Source organism: Spermophilus citellus (genome assembly GCF_964194105.1).
Source record: "Spermophilus citellus genome assembly, chromosome: 7".
In the NCBI taxonomy this organism is placed as follows: Eukaryota; Metazoa; Chordata; class Mammalia; order Rodentia; family Sciuridae; genus Spermophilus; species Spermophilus citellus.
Window position 1 is genome coordinate 78,767,774 of NC_138188.1, and position 12,959 is coordinate 78,780,732.

The window sequence follows — 12,959 nt, forward strand, 5'->3', positions numbered from 1 at the left end:
TACAACAGCTGAGGCTCTAAGTGGTAAAGCAAAATTTCCCATAATTAAACACTTCATTTATGTTTGTTGTAGAATCAAATGCAATCGTGACTTTAAATCAATTATACTTAATTTAGGTATTTATTGTGTACACCTAACGAACACTGATTTGGTACTGTGTGTGCCTTTCATATTAACATGTGTGTCTACCCTGTTTTATTTCCAATGTTTCTATTTCTTGGTTTACATTCGCGGGAGCCCAATGTGTTTCAATTTCACTACATTCTTGCAAACATTTATCTCTCATATGCCTGCCTGTCTGCTGGCCTGCCTGCTTTTCTTCCATTCATCAGTGCCTATAAAATGTACAGAATGGCAACTTTCACTGTGGCTCATTGGTTACTACACAAAACCATAAATGGATCAATTTCATTCCCCAGTGCTTCCCTCACTATTCCTTCTTTTCTCCCCTGATCCCTTCCCTCTACTCTCCCATCTCCCTTCTAATTTCATGGGGTCCTTTTTTTCCCTCCTAGTTTCCACACATGGGAGAAAACACATGGTACTTTTCTCTCTGATTTTGACTTATTCACTCAAAAAAATTATGGTCTCCAGTTTCATCTATTCTTCTGCAAGTGACATTTTTGTTCTTCTTTATGTCTGAATAAAACTGCATTTTGTGTGTGTGCATATGTGTGTGTGTGTGTGTGTGTGTGTGTGTATATATATATATATATATATATATATATATATATATATATATAATATTCTTTATCCATTTATCTTTTGACAGACACCTTGGTTGATCCCATTACTTGGCTAATGTGAATTGTGCTGCAATAAAGATGGTATGCATGCTATCTGTAAAATGTGCTGTCTTTATTTTTTATTTTTTGACAAATACCCAAATGTGGTATAGCTGGATCATATGGAAGATTTATTTTTAGCCTTTTGAAGAACCCCCATACTGATTTCCATAGTGGCTGTACTAATTTATATTCCCACCAACAGTGTGTAAGAGTTTCTTACCCCATCATCCCATCCTCACCAGCATTTATTGTTTGTATTCTTGATGGCTGCACTTCTAACTAAAGTCAGATGGAATCTCAGTATAGGTTATTTGTTTGTTTGTTTGTTTTTGTACTGGGGAATGAACCCAGGGGCCTTTAACCACTGAGAAACATCCCCAGGTCCTTATTTGTATTCTATTTAGAGACAGGGTCTCACTGAGTTGCTAAAGGCCTCACTAAGTTGCTGGGGCTGGATTTGAACTCACAATCTTTCTGCCTCAGCCTCCCTAGCAGTTGGGATTGCAGGCGTACACCACTGCTCAGTATAGTTTTGATATGCATTTCCCTTTATTTATTTATTTTTATTGGTGCAGATTATCCAACCCAGGGCCTTGCTGGTGCTAAGCAAGTGCTGTGCTGCTGAGCCACATCCCCTACCCTGTTGTGCATTTCCCTGGTGGCTAAAAATGTTGAACATTTTTTTATATAATTGTTGACCCTTCATACTTCTTTTGAGAAGTGTCTGTACACTTCATGTACCCATTTATCGACTGGGTTACTTGCCTTGCAAGCATTTCTTATTGCTGGATTCTTAAATCTTTTCCTACCCGATATAGTAAAGTGCTACCCTGTGTTTTTATTTTGCATTTCTGATTACCTGTGTGGCCACATCATTTTTTTTCATATAATTATTGGCAATTATTTTCTTATATTTTCTATAAAATATTCCTCTCTTCTATTTTTTTTTTACTTTAATAAATTGGGTCTCAGAATACTACACACCATTTACTTCTCAGATGTCTAATGAAGTGTCTATGGCTCTCCTATAGTCTTTTATGACCTGATTATCTGATTCCCTATTATTCTTACAGTTCTACTTCTGGTATACTTTGTGGTTATTTGAATATTCTCATAGACTATTTCTGACAGGTGACCTCTAAGTCCTCTTTCTTTTCAACACTTTTGTCCTGCCTCCTGTAACACTTATATGCTTATATGCTTGTACTGTGGATCATTCTTTTCTCCAAGCTTCTGAGAGTTGCTTTTAAGAATGTGAGTACTGTCTTAACAAAGTCCTTGCCAGGGTGTTAAAACTCTCTTGTATTACAGGAGAATTCTTCTAAATTTCCAAACTCTCTCTTTAACAGGCTGATATCCAGCAGCTTCAGTTTTATACTTGATTCCTACTGGTTTATGTTGGGTGAATCCTGCAGAACAGACACATACACCTGCACACACACACACACACATGCATGCACACACTCGCGCAGGCACACACACACACACGCACACACACACACACACACAATTATGTGCCTTTCTTCCCTCCCCTTCATTGTTTACAGGCCCATATTTCTGGGCTTAACTTTAATTACTGGCCTTGTGGTGGAGAGGAGTTAAGGGAAGGTTTTGAGGTCAATTCATGTTGCCTTGCCAGGGAGCTGCTTCTGTCAACTTAATGCAAGGCACTGTCAACCATTAACAGAGAAGACCAGGCCAGTTCTCCAGGCTTGGGGTCTGGGAATTCAAGATATTCAAATCTGTCCACCTGGTTGTCTTTACCCCATGTGTCAGAGCCCAATCAGAGGTGTGACCTCACCAGCACAGACTTGCCTAATTTGAGAATTCAACCTATCTGTTCAGTAAACTCTGGGTCAGGTGCTTAGGTTCCTACCCCTAGCTCCAAGAGATGTAAGACTAATTGTATGAGTTGAAGAGACTGCCTGGATCTCATATTTAGATTTCATTGGTAATTAACCATCCTTCTCATTCCCAAATGCATTGATTATTTTAGAAATGGTCATTCAATTCCACACTACTGTTTTTTTGTTTTTTTGTTTGTTTGTTATTTTTGTGTTTTGTATTGGTACCAGGGATTGAACCCAGGGAACCTCAACCACTGATCCACACTCCCTGTTCTTTTTTGTAGTTTAGAGACAGGGTCTCACTGAGTTGCTTAGGGCCTCACTAAGTTGCTGAGGATGGCTTTGAACTTGTGACCCTCCTGCCTCAACCTTCAGATGTTGGGATGGTCTTCTGGGAATACGGGAGCCACCACACCAATCCCGCCCACTACTCTTTCTTAGTGCAGCTCTCCACTGTCATTCCAACCCTGGGGCTCTTGCCCCTCATTTCTTGAATGCTTTTTACTCTATTCCATATTGATTCTGTCACAATTCCTAATGATTTAAAAATATGTTTGGATGATTCTTCCAAAACACTGGTATGACTGGATCTTTCATGATTCTGAAGCAATCCAAACTCCTGTATCTCCCATTTCCCTGATTTCTAGGGATGTTGAACATTTTGAACATTTTTTTTTCATGTTTGTTAGTCGTTTGTATTTCTTCTTTTCAGAAGTGTGTTTAGTTCTTTTGCCCACTTATTGATTGGTTCTTTTGTGACTTGGGGGGGGATTAAGATTTTTGAGTTCTTAATATATTCTAAGTATTAATTCCCTGTCAGAAGAGTAGTGGTAAAGATTTCCTCATTCTGTAAGCCCTTTATTCATGCTCTTAATTTTTTCCTTTGGGACATCAGTGGAATGGAAGAAGGGAATTGAGGGAGAAGGAGGAGGAGTGGGCAAAGTGTGGAGCTGTGGAGTGAAATTGATCATATTATGCTATGTACATATGTGAATATGTCATAGTGCATTCTGTCATTATGTATTATCTATAAAGCAACTGATTAAAAAGCTAAAAATAAATAGAAGGAAGACTAGTAGAGAGGAAGAGGAACAGGGGAGAGTGGAGAGAAGGGAAAGTGGAAGTAATGGTTATTAAAATGGAACCAATTATATTCTATGCATATATGAGTGTCAAAAATGTACCCCACTATTATGTATAACTATAATGCAATAATAAAAACATTTAAAAATCAAGGAACACAAAGTGTAAAATAAGACAATTTAAAAATATACTACAATGAGTAGAAAAGTCACATCTAAAAGGAATAACAACTTGATTCGCAGACTTTTTATCTTGCAATCACAAAAATGGCAATAGGCGAATATTGTTCAAACAGTTATATATCATTTTATATTTAAGAATGAATATGTAATAACGGCGTTTTTTCTTTTTAAAATTTATTTTGCCTTACAATTCTTAATACACAACTATACAATAATTTATCATATCTCTGATTATATATAAGCTGTGTTGACACCAAATTGAAATGTTCATACATGAGTAATAATGGCCTTTTCAGGCATACAATACTAAGAGAGTTTATCATGCAAAACCATGTTCAAATTTATAGAACCAAGATAGTTTACCACACATAGGACATGGTGGAAATAACTATGAAAGGATATTCTTCAGCCAGATGAAAATTGAGGCTAGACTGAATGAGTAGAATGTTAAGAATAAAAAGGTAGGAAAGAATTGGTAATGTGGATTTGGAGTTGTAGCTCAGCAGTAGAACCCTTGCCTAGTCCATGGAGGCACTGGGTTCAATCCTCAGCATCACATTAAAAAATAGATAAATGAATAAACTAAAGGTATTTTCAGGTACAACTAAAAATTAAAAATAATAATTAGTAAGGTGCGGTGGTCAATCTGAATAGTTACTGATGTTTTGAAATGAAATGACCCTTTGGCTTCAGTTTTGTAATATTTTACTTTATAGAAATGAAGCAAACATGGTAATAAATTAACATTTCAAATGTTACAAGTTTTATTTACATTAGAAAAAAATCAGGGTACAATTTAAATGGTAGAAAACACTGTGGAATAGCAGTAAAGCAAACATTTCCATCAGTCTATTGGTTTAAATCACCAGATGAACTTATTTAAAAAATATATTCCAATGCATGCTGACAACATCTGATAAAATTCCACATAAATCTCATTTACATTAAGAAGTAAGATTGGAAGAGAATTTCTTCAACAGGTTAAGAGACTGCTGAGAACAAACACCATACAATCAGATGTGGCAACCATCATAGTATTTGGCAGTTCACTGGGGCAGCAGCTGGAAAAATCAAGAACTAGACATGCTATGGCTGAATGTCTTCATAAATCCATGGGAAAACACAGAAGGAAACTCACAGCATAAGAAAGCCAGTGCTTTCTTGGTTTGGGGAAAAAAGAGGGGAATGGCGACATGAGTTAAAAAGTGCATTTGAGAGAAAACAACGTCTACAAAATGCAGGGAAATGGTGTGTGTGTGTGTGTGTGTGTGTGTGTGTGTGTGTGTGTGTGTTTAGAGAATGATCCTGTGAAGAATCCCCCAAATCTGAAAACACAGTTTTTGGTTTTCCTGAAGATTTTCCATTTCCAAGATGAAATGTGGAATCTGCCTTCTCTTCCTGATGTCTTTATTTCCTTACAATCGGGTACAGAAAAAACAATTGTCAGCACAGAATTGCTGACTATTGAGGGGCTCTGGGGATCCAGCAGGCCCCCCAGGAGAGTGTCCAGGAGTTGGGTCCGGTGGTGGGGTGGGGAGAAGTTCCTTTCTTCCTAGAACAGACGTCTGCAGGCTTTGCTCCTAGGGCCTGGAGAGCGCTGAGGACGCACCTGGGGACTTGAACTTGGAGAGGGAGGTAGAGGTTGCAGTGGTGAGGTGGGGAAGGGCCTCAGAAGGTGGAAATCCACGTCGTAGGCGGGATTAGAAGAGCGCCTCACTGGACTAGGGGTGGGGGCCCAAGCACGGAGATATGGGATGGGCCCCTGCGGGCCGGCTGGAGGGTCCATCCATTGCTCCTCGAAGGCCTCTATTTTTCTGACGATCTCTGGCATAAATTCGCAGAAGAATCCCTGCTCGACGACCATGTTCTCACCGAGGGGTCTCAGGAAGGCGCCCAGTTCCGGGTCTTCAGGACAGTCTCCCTGGCCTCCTGGGCGTTGGTCGGTGGCTCCCACGAGGCCCTCAGGGATCAGAATGAGGTTGTGTCCTTGGAGACTCACTTGCAGGACAGAGCTTGGCGCAGGCTGTAGCACCAGGTCGCCGTCGTCCATGGGTACCTGTAAGGAGCAGCCCGCGGCCACAACCACCACGGAGGTGAGCGCGGTGGCGTTGGCTGCTGCTGCAGAGTTTTGCAAGGTGGGTTCCGCCGGGGCCTCTGCAGGGTCTGCAGGGTCGTCTAGTCGGCGGCGTTTGGCAGGGCCAGGTCCTCCAGGCTGTGGTCCCCCGCAGGGCGCAGGGCAGGCGCTGGGGCTGCGTGGACGAATGCCCACCATGTCGACAGCGCTGTGGTGGATGCTCCCGTTTCGGGGCAAAGTGAGTGCGGGGCGCAGGCGGCGCGGTCCTGCGCGTGCTGACAGTCAGGTCCAGAGGACAGGGGAGGTGCGCTAAGCTTTCGAGTGGGCGGCAGTCCTAGCTTCTTTGGATCTGCGCCCACTGCTGTGCTTGGCGTCCCACTTTGGAACCTTGCAACTATGCACTGACCCGGATGCGCCCTGGAGGGCCAATTATATTGCCCGCGCAACCCAAGTTCCAGTGTCACGCTAAGCTCCGCCCCTACGGAGCTCCGCCCCTAGATGGGAGGAGTCGGCTGGCTAACAGCTTTGGCTGTGGTGTGTCTCTGTGGGGAAATACCTAGTGGGCAGAATCACTGGTGTTTCTTGCGTGGAGGGATAAAAACAGGCGTAGAATTTCAAGATGGCTAACGTTAGAATTCATGTCTTCCAGGATTCTGGGGAAAACACTCAAAAAGTCCCCTGCACCTAGTAATCCCCAACCGCCAACCCACCCAAAGGCTACTTAAAGTGCCCCCCCACTTTGTCCTTTCTGCTGCTGGGGATTGAACTCAGGGACTTACAAATGCTAAGCAAGATTCCAGTTCTGAGTATTTTATTATTATTATTATTTTGAGGGGATGGGGAGGTACTTAGAACTCGGGGGCACTGCATCACTGAGCCACATCCCCAGCTCTTTATGTATTTTATTTAGAGTTAGGATCTTGGTAGGTTGTTTAGAGCCTAACTGTTGCTGAGATTGACTTTGAACTCCTGATCCTCTTTCCTCAGCCTGCTGAGTTGCTGGGATTGCAGGCTTGCACCACCATGCCCGGCCTGAAATTCTTTTTAATGTTTGACAATCGTTTTATCTTAAGAATAAATGAAAAATGTAGATTTTTCTTTTAGGAAAAGTGCATTTTAAATACTAAAATGAAAAGCTTTATGGCAGTTTGTTCCTGAAGGTTAAGGCCTGTAATAAAATTGTTAATTGCATTATTAAAATTAAAGCAATACAATTAACTTTTTTTTCTTTTTTATTGAGCACTTACTTATATGTCCACCATTTTACTGTTTTAAAAAATGATTTTTCGAGGCGTAGTGGTGCATGTCTGTAATCCGGGCGATTTGGCCAGTTGAAACCAGAGGATCCCAAGTTGAAAGCCCGCCTCAACAATTTAAAGAGATCTTAAGCAATTTAGAGAGACCCTGTCTCAAGAAAAAAAAAAAAACGGGCTGGGGATTTGGCTCAGTGGTTAAATTGTTATCCCTGGGTTCAATCCTTGGTACTTCCTCACCCTGGTCTTGCCAGATATGATCTTTTTTTTCCCCTTACAACAGCTGAGGCTCTAAGTGGTAAAGCAAAATTTCCCATAATTAAACACTTCATTTATGTTTGTTGTAGAATCAAATGCAATCGTGACTTTAAATCAATTATACTTAATTTAGGTATTTATTGTGTACACCTAACGAACACTGATTTGGTACTGTGTGTGCCTTTCATATTAACATGTGTGTCTACCCTGTTTTATTTCCAATGTTTCTATTTCTTGGTTTACATTCGCGGGAGCCCAATGTGTTTCAATTTCACTACATTCTTGCAAACATTTATCTCTCATATGCCTGCCTGTCTGCTGGCCTGCCTGCTTTTCTTCCATTCATCAGTGCCTATAAAATGTACAGAATGGCAACTTTCACTGTGGCTCATTGGTTACTACACAAAACCATAAATGGATCAATTTCATTCCCCAGTGCTTCCCTCACTATTCCTTCTTTTCTCCCCTGATCCCTTCCCTCTACTCTCCCATCTCCCTTCTAATTTCATGGGGTCCTTTTTTTCCCTCCTAGTTTCCACACATGGGAGAAAACACATGGTACTTTTCTCTCTGATTTTGACTTATTCACTCAAAAAAATTATGGTCTCCAGTTTCATCTATTCTTCTGCAAGTGACATTTTTGTTCTTCTTTATGTCTGAATAAAACTGCATTTTGTGTGTGTGCATATGTGTGTGTGTGTGTGTGTGTGTGTGTATATATATATATATATATATATATATATATATATATATATATATATAATATTCTTTATCCATTTATCTTTTGACAGACACCTTGGTTGATCCCATTACTTGGCTAATGTGAATTGTGCTGCAATAAAGATGGTATGCATGCTATCTGTAAAATGTGCTGTCTTTATTTTTTATTTTTTGACAAATACCCAAATGTGGTATAGCTGGATCATATGGAAGATTTATTTTTAGCCTTTTGAAGAACCCCCATACTGATTTCCATAGTGGCTGTACTAATTTATATTCCCACCAACAGTGTGTAAGAGTTTCTTACCCCATCATCCCATCCTCACCAGCATTTATTGTTTGTATTCTTGATGGCTGCACTTCTAACTAAAGTCAGATGGAATCTCAGTATAGGTTATTTGTTTGTTTGTTTGTTTTTGTACTGGGGAATGAACCCAGGGGCCTTTAACCACTGAGAAACATCCCCAGGTCCTTATTTGTATTCTATTTAGAGACAGGGTCTCACTGAGTTGCTAAAGGCCTCACTAAGTTGCTGGGGCTGGATTTGAACTCACAATCTTTCTGCCTCAGCCTCCCTAGCAGTTGGGATTGCAGGCGTACACCACTGCTCAGTATAGTTTTGATATGCATTTCCCTTTATTTATTTATTTTTATTGGTGCAGATTATCCAACCCAGGGCCTTGCTGGTGCTAAGCAAGTGCTGTGCTGCTGAGCCACATCCCCTACCCTGTTGTGCATTTCCCTGGTGGCTAAAAATGTTGAACATTTTTTTATATAATTGTTGACCCTTCATACTTCTTTTGAGAAGTGTCTGTACACTTCATGTACCCATTTATCGACTGGGTTACTTGCCTTGCAAGCATTTCTTATTGCTGGATTCTTAAATCTTTTCCTACCCGATATAGTAAAGTGCTACCCTGTGTTTTTATTTTGCATTTCTGATTACCTGTGTGGCCACATCATTTTTTTTCATATAATTATTGGCAATTATTTTCTTATATTTTCTATAAAATATTCCTCTCTTCTATTTTTTTTTTACTTTAATAAATTGGGTCTCAGAATACTACACACCATTTACTTCTCAGATGTCTAATGAAGTGTCTATGGCTCTCCTATAGTCTTTTATGACCTGATTATCTGATTCCCTATTATTCTTACAGTTCTACTTCTGGTATACTTTGTGGTTATTTGAATATTCTCATAGACTATTTCTGACAGGTGACCTCTAAGTCCTCTTTCTTTTCAACACTTTTGTCCTGCCTCCTGTAACACTTATATGCTTATATGCTTGTACTGTGGATCATTCTTTTCTCCAAGCTTCTGAGAGTTGCTTTTAAGAATGTGAGTACTGTCTTAACAAAGTCCTTGCCAGGGTGTTAAAACTCTCTTGTATTACAGGAGAATTCTTCTAAATTTCCAAACTCTCTCTTTAACAGGCTGATATCCAGCAGCTTCAGTTTTATACTTGATTCCTACTGGTTTATGTTGGGTGAATCCTGCAGAACAGACACATACACCTGCACACACACACACACACATGCATGCACACACTCGCGCAGGCACACACACACACACGCACACACACACACACACACAATTATGTGCCTTTCTTCCCTCCCCTTCATTGTTTACAGGCCCATATTTCTGGGCTTAACTTTAATTACTGGCCTTGTGGTGGAGAGGAGTTAAGGGAAGGTTTTGAGGTCAATTCATGTTGCCTTGCCAGGGAGCTGCTTCTGTCAACTTAATGCAAGGCACTGTCAACCATTAACAGAGAAGACCAGGCCAGTTCTCCAGGCTTGGGGTCTGGGAATTCAAGATATTCAAATCTGTCCACCTGGTTGTCTTTACCCCATGTGTCAGAGCCCAATCAGAGGTGTGACCTCACCAGCACAGACTTGCCTAATTTGAGAATTCAACCTATCTGTTCAGTAAACTCTGGGTCAGGTGCTTAGGTTCCTACCCCTAGCTCCAAGAGATGTAAGACTAATTGTATGAGTTGAAGAGACTGCCTGGATCTCATATTTAGATTTCATTGGTAATTAACCATCCTTCTCATTCCCAAATGCATTGATTATTTTAGAAATGGTCATTCAATTCCACACTACTGTTTTTTTGTTTTTTTGTTTGTTTGTTATTTTTGTGTTTTGTATTGGTACCAGGGATTGAACCCAGGGAACCTCAACCACTGATCCACACTCCCTGTTCTTTTTTGTAGTTTAGAGACAGGGTCTCACTGAGTTGCTTAGGGCCTCACTAAGTTGCTGAGGATGGCTTTGAACTTGTGACCCTCCTGCCTCAACCTTCAGATGTTGGGATGGTCTTCTGGGAATACGGGAGCCACCACACCAATCCCGCCCACTACTCTTTCTTAGTGCAGCTCTCCACTGTCATTCCAACCCTGGGGCTCTTGCCCCTCATTTCTTGAATGCTTTTTACTCTATTCCATATTGATTCTGTCACAATTCCTAATGATTTAAAAATATGTTTGGATGATTCTTCCAAAACACTGGTATGACTGGATCTTTCATGATTCTGAAGCAATCCAAACTCCTGTATCTCCCATTTCCCTGATTTCTAGGGATGTTGAACATTTTGAACATTTTTTTTTCATGTTTGTTAGTCGTTTGTATTTCTTCTTTTCAGAAGTGTGTTTAGTTCTTTTGCCCACTTATTGATTGGTTCTTTTGTGATTTGGGGGGGGGATTAAGATTTTTGAGTTCTTAATATATTCTAAGTATGAATTCCCTGTCAGTAGAGTAGTGGTAAAGATTTCCTCATTCTGTAAGCCCTTTATTCATGCTCTTAATTTTTTCCTTTGGGACATCAGTGCAATGGAAGAAGGGAATTGAGGGAGAAGGAGGAGGAGTGGGCAAAGTGTGGAGCTGTGGAGTGAAATTGATCATATTATGCTATGTACATATGTGAATATGTCATAGTGCATTCTGTCATTATGTATTATCTATAAAGCAACTGATTAAAAAGCTAAAAATAAATAGAAGGAAGACTAGTAGAGAGGAAGAGGAACAGGGGAGAGTGGAGAGAAGGGAAAGTGGAAGTAATGGTTATTAAAATGGAACCAATTATATTCTATGCATATATGAGTGTCAAAAATGTACCCCACTATTATGTATAACTATAATGCAATAATAAAAACATTTAAAAATCAAGGAACACAAAGTGTAAAATAAGACAATTTAAAAATATACTACAATGAGTAGAAAAGTCACATCTAAAAGGAATAACAACTTGATTCGCAGACTTTTTATCTTGCAATCACAAAAATGGCAATAGGCGAATATTGTTCAAACAGTTATATATCATTTTATATTTAAGAATGAATATGTAATAACGGCGTTTTTTCTTTTTAAAATTTATTTTGCCTTACAATTCTTAATACACAACTATACAATAATTTATCATATCTCTGATTATATATAAGCTGTGTTGACACCAAATTGAAATGTTCATACATGAGTAATAATGGCCTTTTCAGGCATACAATACTAAGAGAGTTTATCATGCAAAACCATGTTCAAATTTATAGAACCAAGATAGTTTACCACACATAGGACATGGTGGAAATAACTATGAAAGGATATTCTTCAGCCAGATGAAAATTGAGGCTAGACTGAATGAGTAGAATGTTAAGAATAAAAAGGTAGGAAAGAATTGGTAATGTGGATTTGGAGTTGTAGCTCAGCAGTAGAACCCTTGCCTAGTCCATGGAGGCACTGGGTTCAATCCTCAGCATCACATTAAAAAATAGATAAATGAATAAACTAAAGGTATTTTCAGGTACAACTAAAAATTAAAAATAATAATTAGTAAGGTGCGGTGGTCAATCTGAATAGTTACTGATGTTTTGAAATGAAATGACCCTTTGGCTTCAGTTTTGTAATATTTTACTTTATAGAAATGAAGCAAACATGGTAATAAATTAACATTTCAAATGTTACAAGTTTTATTTACATTAGAAAAAAATCAGGGTACAATTTAAATGGTAGAAAACACTGTGGAATAGCAGTAAAGCAAACATTTCCATCAGTCTATTGGTTTAAATCACCAGATGAACTTATTTAAAAAATATATTCCAATGCATGCTGACAACATCTGATAAAATTCCACATAAATCTCATTTACATTAAGAAGTAAGATTGGAAGAGAATTTCTTCAACAGGTTAAGAGACTGCTGAGAACAAACACCATACAATCAGATGTGGCAACCATCATAGTATTTGGCAGTTCACTGGGGCAGCAGCTGGAAAAATCAAGAACTAGACATGCTATGGCTGAATGTCTTCATAAATCCATGGGAAAACACAGAAGGAAACTCACAGCATAAGAAAGCCAGTGCTTTCTTGGTTTGGGGAAAAAAGAGGGGAATGGCGACATGAGTTAAAAAGTGCATTTGAGAGAAAACAACGTCTACAAAATGCAGGGAAATGGTGTGTGTGTGTGTGTGTGTGTGTGTGTGTGTGTGTGTGTGTGTGTTTAGAGAATGATCCTGTGAAGAATCCCCCAAATCTGAAAACACAGTTTTTGGTTTTCCTGAAGATTTTCCATTTCCAAGATGAAATGTGGAATCTGCCTTCTCTTCGTGATGTCTTTATTTCCTTACAATCGGGTACAGAAAAAACAATTGTCAGCACAGAATTGCTGACTATTGAGGGGCTCTGGGGATCCAGCAGGCCCCCCAGGAGAGTGTCCAGGAGTTGGGTCCGGTGGTGGGGTGGGGAGAAGTTCCTTTCTTC

General features: G+C 39.6%; 1 protein-coding gene across 1 annotated transcript; it reads right to left on the reverse strand.

Moving 5' to 3' along the window:
• Positions 1-5,452: 5,452 nt before the first annotated feature.
• Positions 5,453-6,172, reverse strand: LOC308653331 (proline-rich protein 23C-like; the record flags this gene model as incomplete). Its single annotated transcript, XM_081301931.1, has 1 exon — positions 5,453-6,172. One exon carries the CDS (start codon positions 6,170-6,172, stop codon positions 5,453-5,455), a length of 720 nt encoding a protein of 239 aa, XP_081158057.1.
• Positions 6,173-12,959: the final 6,787 nt, after the last annotated feature.